This window comes from Octopus bimaculoides, chromosome 2 (genome assembly GCF_001194135.2).
Source record: "Octopus bimaculoides isolate UCB-OBI-ISO-001 chromosome 2, ASM119413v2, whole genome shotgun sequence".
In the NCBI taxonomy this organism is placed as follows: domain Eukaryota; kingdom Metazoa; phylum Mollusca; class Cephalopoda; order Octopoda; family Octopodidae; genus Octopus; species Octopus bimaculoides.
Window position 1 is genome coordinate 87,370,827 of NC_068982.1, and position 10,482 is coordinate 87,381,308.

Below are 10,482 nucleotides of genomic sequence, written 5' to 3' on the forward strand. Positions count from 1 at the left end.
ATATATATATATATATATATATATAGGAAAAATACTGGAGATTCAGTATATACCACGTGGTGAAATTATGAGCTGAAAATATGTGGAAGACATATAAAAAGTGGAAGAGAAATGCCTTCATTTCATATAGTTTAATATCTTGTTATAAAGAAATTTTTATATAAATACATATTTTATGGATGTCATGAAATCCAACTGGTTTTCACTATTTAAATTAGCTTTTCAAGGGGCATTGTGAAGTAATCAATTCTTGTGACAAAGGGGTCTTGCCATTTTGGATGCTTGAAAAGTAAGAATGAGTCTAGAGAGTGGACAAAGGGGGGAAACATGTGGCAAGGAGGACAAGTAACACCTCAGTATAATTGTTGAAATAGGAATGTGTAAGGATCAGGTAGTCAAGTTTGTATATTAAGGTGTGGTCTGTACTTTTGTATGAACAGGTTTTCCTTGTTTAGGTGTTCTGGTAAGAAGATTGAATCTTTGCATTGGTATAATGGAAAGCTATAGAAATTCAGCATTTTATTTCTTGTGCATCTGTCAATATGTTCGCTCAGGGCTATCTGCCCGTATTTAGGAAAACAAATCTGCTCTTTATACAGCGTGACTCTGTGTCTCAAAGTAAGGCACGTTTGGCCCACATAATTGTGGCCGCAACCTGAGCAGGTTAGGACATAGATAAGGTTCTGGGAAGTACATGTGAAGTTAGTCTTAACTGAGAATTTTTCTCCTTGCTGGAATGGGAATTCTGAGCCTTCAGTTAGGTATGGGCATGTACCACAATTAGGTCATCTGCATTTTTTAACTGTTGGTACCGTATGTATTGAGTATAGTTTTGCACTTGTTAGGAATCTCTTAAGTGATTTGTGTTGTCTTTTGCGTTTGAGGAGTTTATGTGTATTTAGGATGTTGTTCATTTTCAGGTCTTGATTGAGCAGAAGGAGATTTTGTATAATTGTGTTGTATGCTTCATTGTTTCTGGGATTGTGGGTTGATATATATGGGAGTGGTTTAAAGTGAGGTGTGGTGTTTTGTTTTGTTGTCCTTAGTGTGTTTGTGTCCAATTTCTTAGCATGTTTAATTCCATGGTCTATAAGTGCAGGTAGGTATTGACATTCAGTGAGTGTTATTTTGAGTTCTTGTAGGAAAAGTTCCCAAGTGGTTGCATTAGATGCAATTGTACAGATCCTTTTTGCTAGATTGAATGAGATATTTATTTCGCTAATTTAAATAGCGAAAACCAGTTGGATTTCATGACATCCATAAAATATGTATTTATATAAAAAAATTTCTTTATAACAAGATATTAAACTATATGAAATGAAGGCATTTCTCTTCCACTTTTTATATATGTTTTCCACATATTTTCAACCTATATATATGTGTGTATACACACACACACACACACACACACACACACACACACACACACACGCACACACACACACACACACACACACACACATATTCTGGTGTAAGAGAATTTCTTATCATTATGGATCATTAAATTGCATACTCAATTAAAGCAACTTGCTCCCCGCTGCAGACCTTATTGAATTTTTAATCAACTTGGATTCCAGAGTCATTTCCCTTGTTTTTCTTGGCAAGAATTATCATTAATGCTTATACTTCTTTTCACTACTTTTTTTCTTTTTTTCATTTTATATTTTATATTTTGAAGATTGGATTGCTACATTAAATATGTTAATATCCACTTAATCATGGATCAATTAACACAGCTAGGAAGCTTATACATAGCCAACTGACCTGTTCAATGGGCAGACACCAAGTCCCACACAACGAATTCTATATATTCTTTAAAATGGAGAAATTAGAATAATTTGTCTTATTATATGAACAGAGCTACATAACAGTAACCACAAAATCTCAGTTTCCAGTTAGAAGACATTGGCACAGGGCTACAAATTTAACAATACCAGTCATAGCTATTTAATTGACTGTACTCCTTTGTGTTAATAAGCAAAATCATTATGCTTAGAACAGTTTTTACTCAATGCTTAGTGGCATTTTGTCCATTCTTACATTCAAAATTCAAATTCCAGTGAAGTCGACTTTGCCTTTCATCCTTTTGGGATTGACAAGTACCAGTTGAGCACTGGGGATGATGTAATAGATTAAATCTCTTCCCTGAAATTTCTAGCCTTGTGTCAAAATCTGAAACCAATATGATCCTGTATTTGCACAAGAATGTGTAGGCCTAGGCAAGGTATTATTTATTTATTTTTTTTGAGAAAGTCTATCTCTTGCTCATATATGCAAGACTCCGCTCTCTCCATGGCACTGATGTTTATCCAAGGAAAAGGCCACTGTCTTGAGTCACTTATGCTTAGCACCAGTATCATTGAAGGTATTGCTAGCAGAATGCAAAGAGCCAGAGGATATACTGCAAGCCATCTTGCTTTACTCTTTAACAGGTCTGTCAATCCACTATATTGGATTGGCAACCCTTGCTAATATGGAAAACAGATGTTAAATGATGATAATGATGATGATGACTCTGAAAGGATGAAAAGCAAAGTTTGTCTTGACATGATTTGAATACAGAGCTTAGAGAGTTGGGATAAATACCACGATGCATTGTATCTAACACTCTAACAACTCTGCCATATTCCAGTTCTTGTATTTCTTTTATTCCGTAATGTATGCAACAAATGCCTTAACATTTCATGATTTGAAGTATTCACCAACAGGTGATCAGCTCTAATGACTTCAGAGCAAGTAGACAATGAGAGCTGAAGTGACCATACTTTCTACTAAAGCCATTAAATCTTTCTGCTAAAGGCACAAGGTCTGAAATTTTGGGAGATGTAGTTAGTCAATTACATTGACCCATGCTCAACTAGTTTTAATTTATAAACCCCAAAAAGATGAAAGGCAAAGTCAACCTCAGCAAAATTTGAACTCAGAATGTAAAGCTGGAAAAAATGTTGCTAAGCATTTTGTTCAGTGAGATAACAATTCTGCCGGCTCCATGCCTTAATGAAGGGCATTAAAAATATAAACAAAATGAAATAGTTTCAACTCAATCCATTACATGGTTTAGCTCAACCACGTGATTGCTGGGTGCTTTGTATAAAGTCCTCTCAAGTGCAAACATTTGGCCCAGGCCCCTGGTCTGAGAATAATTCTCCTTTTATTCTCATAGTCTTGTAGACCATAGAAATGGTTATAGGTGCAGTGCTTCCTCATCTAACAAAACCATTAAAAAACAAAATTTAAAATTTTGCAGACTTCTTCTTATGGTTTAGCCCCCAGGTCCACCCTAGTAGAGAAGACCACTAATCTGATTAAAGGTGTCCTAGCCATGACCATCCTTTTAACTTATTGAGTATTGTGTATGTATGACAATATTATCCAACGTTTCCTTCCCTTTTTGAAAAAAAGTTTAAGAAAGATTTAGCTGTTATTTCTAGCAGGTTGATTGACTACATAAATCCTTCTGAGTTGGCTCATTTTATTGATTTATTTTAACAATAGCTTTCTGTCTTCTTTGTGACACTTACCATATTAACTAATTTAAAGCTAATCTATTTGATGAATCTCCAGTTTCTATAATGTAAAGCAGGTGAGAGATAAATCTTTTTTGGCAAATATGCTAGCCTGTAGAAATAGCTTTTCCTACAGCTGGAATAAAACCCAGCACTGCAAGCTGCTAATAAACTACATTAGTTCTACAGCACTCCTACTGCTACATGCATTTGTAATCTTGATTTAGACTAGCCCCAACCTGCTAGAGATATCAGCCAAATTTCCATCTAATCACACTTTAATGCCTTAAAAAATCAGAGGCAAGGTAAATACATGTCTCAAAAAAATGAGGATAGTCATGAATGGAACCTCTTTGATTACAGGTTTACTTTATTGAGGCTGATTAAAACAACTTATGACTTGCTAAATGTCTCGACTAACACCACAAAGTACCAGTGACAGGGTATGAAACACTTGCCTTTTAATTGGATATTCAATACAATACTAAATCAGCTAATTGTGATCTTACATGCTACTTTAAGTTACAAGTTAAATTGTGTCTTTTTTTTTCATAATTACTTTTGTAAAGGTTTTCAGTTCCTTGAAGTTTTGTAAAATGTTTAAATTGTTGTCATATTTTGAAGGATGGTGATGATTTAACTGAAACTGGGGATGCTGATACAGAAGACTGGATGCATGTAAGTATGATACAATATATTCTTTAACCTTTTGATGCCAACCTGCTTAAGACCAACTTTGGCTCTGTGATACAGTGATACAAACTTCCTATATTAAAGTGATCTAAATTAAACTATCAATTAAAGTTTCATGCTAATTTAAGTTCCAAACACCAGTTTAATTATGAAAAACTTATTTTAGTAAATTCTTAGTTATCTTCAGAATCAATTGAAACAAATGTAGTATATCTTAAAAGAAATATGGCAACAAAGCAGTTAAATGATTAGTCTATTCTACTAAAAGTACTAAGTGATGACTGAATTATCTAGTGGGAATAAATTTGATAAGATGAAGTGGCAAGCACAATGTAGTGTATCCAATATAATTTTACACCAAAGATGTTGGCAGTTAATTCATTAGAAAACTACATCACAGAATTATTTCCTGCTGCTAACATCAAATTAAGGTAGGGCACTTTGTTATATTGGGCAGTAGTATATAAAGTTATAATATTATTACGTTAGTGCAATGTAACTGGCCAATTATCTTGTGGAGACAAAAACAGTACTGTTAAAAATAGCAGCAAAATAGATTTAATCCTTTTTGATGCCAATCCACCTGAGAATGTCACTGGTTTTATGATACAAAATTTCTGTCTTAAAGTAATCTAAATTAAAATGTAGCATCAAAATTTTGTGCTAATTTATGCTGCAAACACCAGTTTAAGAATGACAAGGTTATTTTAGTAAATTTTTCATTGTTTTAATAATAAATTGAATCAAAGTCAGTGTATTTCAACAGAGAGAGAAGCAGACACTCTATTTTGTAATCACTAATGCCTTCATCCAGCTTGTGAAAGATACATGGTTTGAGTCCTGTCAGTGAAGTTATTTTTTGTCTCAAACTGGCACCTGTAATATCTAATGTCATCTATAATATTATGCACCTTGTCATGACATTTGAGTGTTAAAATATCAACAATCATTAACTATAGAATGACAGAAAGAAACAATATAAAATTTAACATTCCTTTTAATGTTAAATATTGAATGAGATAACTGAAATCTTTTAACATAACAAAATAAGTTCAAATGTTATGCTTTCAATAACATTAAGAATGGATTGAAATTGGAGTCTTAGTTAAAATCTTTAACATTATGAAACAAGTCTTCTTCTTCTTCTTCTTCTTCTTCTTCTTCTTCTTCTTCTTCTTCTTCTTCTTCTTCTTTTTCTTCTTCTTCTTCTTCTTCTTCTTCTTCTTCTTCTTCTTCTTCTTCTTCTTCTTCTTCTTCTTCTTCTTCTTCTTCTTCTTCTTCTTCTTTTACTACGACTACGTTATATAACTACACAGATGTGTGTGTGTATATGTGTATATGTTTATTTACACTGTATGCATACATTCATACACCCATACATACATACATACGTGCACACACACACACACACACACACACACACATTCATGCAGACACATACCAGGGCTTATTTTCAGGATGAGTGTCAACAAAAATCTATACTAATTCTATTATTTCATGTCTCTTGCTCTATTTACACCCATAGCTATCTTATATCATTGCAACTAGAGCATGAATTTAAATATATGTCATATTATGTAGAAATCAATATTAAAATTTAACTTTATTATTGATAGATAGACAGATGTAGATGGATTTAAATAAATACTTAGATGTGGTTAAGAAGTTTGCTTCTTAATTACATGGTTTTGAATTCAGTCCAGGCTGACCGACAACTTGTGGATGAATTTAGTGGACAGAAACTGTTGTGTGTGTGTGTGTGTGTGATCATCTAACATCTGTTTTCTATGCTGGTGTGGGTTGCATATTTTGGCAGGATATGCTCAAATGTCAACCATGCCAAAGCTGACATTGGAGCTTGACACAAACTTGTAGCTCACCAATTTCTATATATATATCATATATAGCCATCTAAAAATAAAAAAATTCTGAAAAAAATATGCACTTGTACTTTGATTAATGTATGTATGTATGTATGTATGTATGCATGTGTGCATGTGTGTATGTATATATGTGTGTGTCTGTCTGTCTGTATGTATGTATGTATGCATGTGTGTGTGTGTCTATATGTATGTATTTGATAGGTAGGTTGGTAGGTAGGTAGTTATACATGCATGCATTATGTATGTATGTATGTATGTATGTATGGTTGTATGTATGTATTTATATGTGGGGGGGAGCGGTGGGGGAGTATTTACATTCTGTGCTTTGTATGAAAAAGCTCTGAGCTACAAACAATGATATTTTTTGACATTCCCTATCAATTCCTTTGTGAGCTTTGCAGTTTTGAAGACAAATGGAATGAAAAGTTCTTACATGAAAAGAAGGTAGGGACATCCTGCTGTAAAACCATGCCTCAGTAATATATATCTTATCTGACTAACTCATGCTGGCATAGAAAAACAGGCAGAAAACTTAATAAATGACAATAATACGCTTGTACAATAATTTTTATCACGGATAACCTCAAAAAGTTATAGAAGCTTCAGAATCTATTTTTAATGGTGTCCGTTATAAATTCAACATACACTGTTTCAGCATTCCATTACCCATAGTTTTCTGCTTGCTGTATCTTGTTTACCTGTACATAAGGGCAATAATAATTACACTCAATATTCTATTTGTGGTTATATTTTGGCAGAGTAAAACATTAGTGAAGCCGGATGACCAACTCTATTTGACTGAAGCTGTGAGTAATTTTTATTTATTTTCCCCTTGCTGGTAAACTAATAAAAAAAACTATTGTGTATATGTGATGGTTGACATCTCTCACTTGTAATGTCTTCTTTATATTCTTGCACAAAACAAATTGGAAAACCAAGTAAATAGTCTAAAGAATCTCCAACAAAAAGTTCAGCAGTTTGTCACTGGTACTGCATAGTGTCCATTACAGTAGAAACAGTTAAGTTTTGAATAGCTCAGTCTGTCTGGATGTTAGTAGGTACTGAAGGGTATAAGCAATCCACTATGGTAGGCAGTAGCAATACGGTAAAACTGGTAAGTGGTTTGTTGTTGTTTAGCTCCAGGCCATCTGTGAGTGAGCAGACCCATGGTGAAAAGCTTTCTAGTTGCAACCCATTTTTTATTCAGATGCAATGTCCAATACATTCTTGGTTATATTTTCAGGGTTATTTTTCATAAGATGAGACGATTTGAGAGTGAAGAGGTGACTGCTATTTCCAACCAATTGAACGTCTATGTAGAGATTTCCTTGTTAACTCAAAGTACTGAGTTCAATTCCTCTTGTTGGTAGCCTGAATAGAAAACCCAAGCTTTTGCTGGTTTTATCAGTAGATATGATAACCCATTGATGGATACGTTCTTTTTTTTTTCATTAAAAGACATGTAGTTGACTTAGTCATCTAATGAGATGAACTTATTGCAGTAATAATTTGTTCATAATTAATTACCCCTAAGATACAGAGATTATCACGTTTAAAGAGTGTTTGCCTACTGGCCAAGAAGTTAGAAGTTCATATTCTGTCAGCAGCACTTCACTGTTACAAGTTGCTTAACTCTCAGTCCATCTAGTTGGCATTATGTACCACAGGGGTGAGAACAACTAATTGCTCTAAACAGTAATGTCATTATAAAATTAACAACCTAACTGTTAGCTTTCAGTACTGAGTTCAGCCATTTACTCAATGGAGCTAAAAGTAATTTTTATGAAGCATTCATTTCTATATTTAGTAACAATCATTCTGTCTCAGTATTTCACTTAACTAACTCATAACAACAATGAATATACTGACTTGCAAATGATAAATGTAGGTCAAGAGAAGTCAGTCCAGCATCAGAGTTAGTGTTCCTTGTTCATATTGGATCATCTTACTTTTGAATTTAAATTCTAGTTCTGACTACATATTGTGTGTGACGAATAAAATGTAGCATTAAAGTCATTGTCTGCAGATATTCAACAACAAGTGTCCATTAATTTCCTTGATTGAGATACCCCCATAAAAATAGTTATACACATCACTTGCTAGTGAGTATGATCTTCTAGCGTGTATCATTCTTTTAACTAGCTGTTTTAAGTGCCTCTGTATTGGTGAGCTGACATAAATATTCTCTCAGCTCTCACAGCACATGAAGAAAATTAAAGATACACTAGCTAGAGGGAAATAGAGCTGAAAAGGGCTGTATTACTCTGCTGAGTAGACTGAAGCAATGTGAAATGCAGCATATTGCTCAAAGACACAATGTGCCAACTGGTCCTGGAATTGAAACCCCAACCTTATGATCATGAGTCCAACACGCCTAACTACTAAGCCTGGATATTCATTGTCAGGCAATAAAAAATGATTTCTCTTTTGCGACAATAAATTAATTACAAATACAAAAATTAGCAAAAAAAAAAAAATCAAAAGAGTAATCAAGAGAAAATTAAATTTCTGATAATCCGTCAATGTTATTAGTTTATGTGTGTATGATTAAACTGTTTAAAAAATTATTTCTATTAACACACAAATTCTGCTTTTAATGTTCTCTGTGCTTTACAATTAAAGGAATTGAAAGAAGAATTTACTCGCATTTTGACAGCCAATAACCCACATGCACCACAAAATATTGTAAGATTCAACTTCAAAGTAAGTTTATAAAAAAAAAAAAGTGATAATTTAATTTTCATTTATTTCGTCATATATTTCGTAATTTTGTATTTTATTCTGTTCTAAGTCATTTTTCTATTGTGTACATCTGTTTAGTTTTTCTAAAGAGAAGTGTGTGTATGCATAGCTTTTGCAATCATATTGAGAAATTAGGAGACATTTGTAAAATTCATGTGATTAATGTTAAATGTGAACACTTCATTTGAGGTGGGGAGAATGTCTATGTGGTTAAGCATGGATGTGTAAGCTACGAAATTCACTTCACAATCACATAGTTTCAGGTTCAATCCCACTGTGCAAGCCCCTGGGCACATGTCTTCTATTGTAGTCTTTGGCCAGCCAAAACCCTGCTAGTAATTTTCTTCTATTGTAGTTTTGGGCTACCCAAATCCCTGTAAGTAATTTTGCTATATAGAAATTTCAAAAAAGCCCACAGATACATACATACATATTTATATGTATGTATGTACATACATGTGTAGATGTAAAAGAAGATGAAGGAGCACTTAAATATTAATGGTCAAGGCCAATAAAAGGTTATATGTACAGGGTGCAGTGAATATATTGTCATCTAAATTACGCAAAAATGAAAATAACACTGACATCTCATTTTAACAGTTATATTTTCCAAAATTACATTATTTACAGTTGATGGATATTTGTCCTCATCTTGTTTGTTGTTAACACATTTCAGCTGATATGCCCTCCAGTCTTCATCAGGTGTCTTGGGGAAATTTCAAACCTGGGTTCTCATTCCTAAGGTATCCCTTAACTGTCAATAATGTAAATAATGTACATAATTCCTCATCTCTTAAATATAGAACTGTATTACCAAAATTACATTACAATATCTTGAAATACTAAAGAGTAAATTTATTCAATAAAATTGTCACTGACTTCAACCATGGCCTCCAGGGTGCTTTTATGTGGCATCAATATCAGTGCTTTTTACATGGAAACATATAACTTGACAAAAAGTTATTGTTGGTTTCGCATCTACTATTACACTAGGCAATATAGACAATTCATCTTACATGCTGGCCAGAAATCCATAACCTCTTTAAAGCTGGAGGTAAATATAAAAAATTGTTTCAGTCTGTTTGATTGTGAGAAAAATGAAATGAAAGTACCTTTTCTAAGAGGTAACGAAGAGTTGCCTCTCCTTATATGATTCCAGCCATGGCTGAAGCAGGTGGTCAGCTGTGCTTGTATGTATTTTCTTGTTATCTAGTATGCAAATGAATAAGACCACATTTCTGAAATGAATTTTCTGTCATGATGGCAGTGATTAAAAATTTCAGTTTGTGAATTCAAAGCAAATTTTCTACCATGAGGGCAGCAGCTAAATCTTTTTTTTTTTTTTGGTTTTGTTTTTCATCACTAAGCTGATCAAGACTATATTTACTTCTAGCATTTAAATGGTTATGTATTTCCAACCAGCGTGTCTGATGGGTTATCCATATTATCGAGTGCAATAGTAGATGTTAAACCAATTTTAACTTTCTGATCAATTATTTAGCTATATGCCTTAAATGCTCAAGTTCTGTTTTACAGTGTGATTTTCTTTTGACCTATGGACAGCTGACCAATAATATATACATACAGACAGACAGACAGACAGACACACACACACACACACACACACACACACACACACACACACACACACACACACA

At 33.4% G+C, this 10,482-nt stretch overlaps 1 protein-coding gene across 6 annotated transcripts in view; it reads left to right on the top strand.

Annotated features, from left to right (window-relative positions):
- LOC106875787 (dynein intermediate chain 2, ciliary) overlaps nucleotides 1-10,482 on the top strand; it is a 90,706-nt gene that overhangs the window by 10,058 nt on the left and 70,166 nt on the right. For 5 of the 6 annotated variants that reach the window (XM_014924063.2, XM_052978414.1, XM_052978417.1 and 2 more), the window contains 3 exons: nucleotides 4,131-4,184; nucleotides 6,841-6,888; nucleotides 8,705-8,785. In XM_014924063.2, the coding sequence (XP_014779549.1) occupies nucleotides 4,131-4,184; nucleotides 6,841-6,888; nucleotides 8,705-8,785 (183 nt within the window). Of the gene's footprint in view, nucleotides 1-3,683; nucleotides 3,950-4,130; nucleotides 4,185-6,840; nucleotides 6,889-8,704; nucleotides 8,786-10,482 lie in introns of those variants that run through there. The other variant, XM_052978416.1, reaches the window with a different exon arrangement.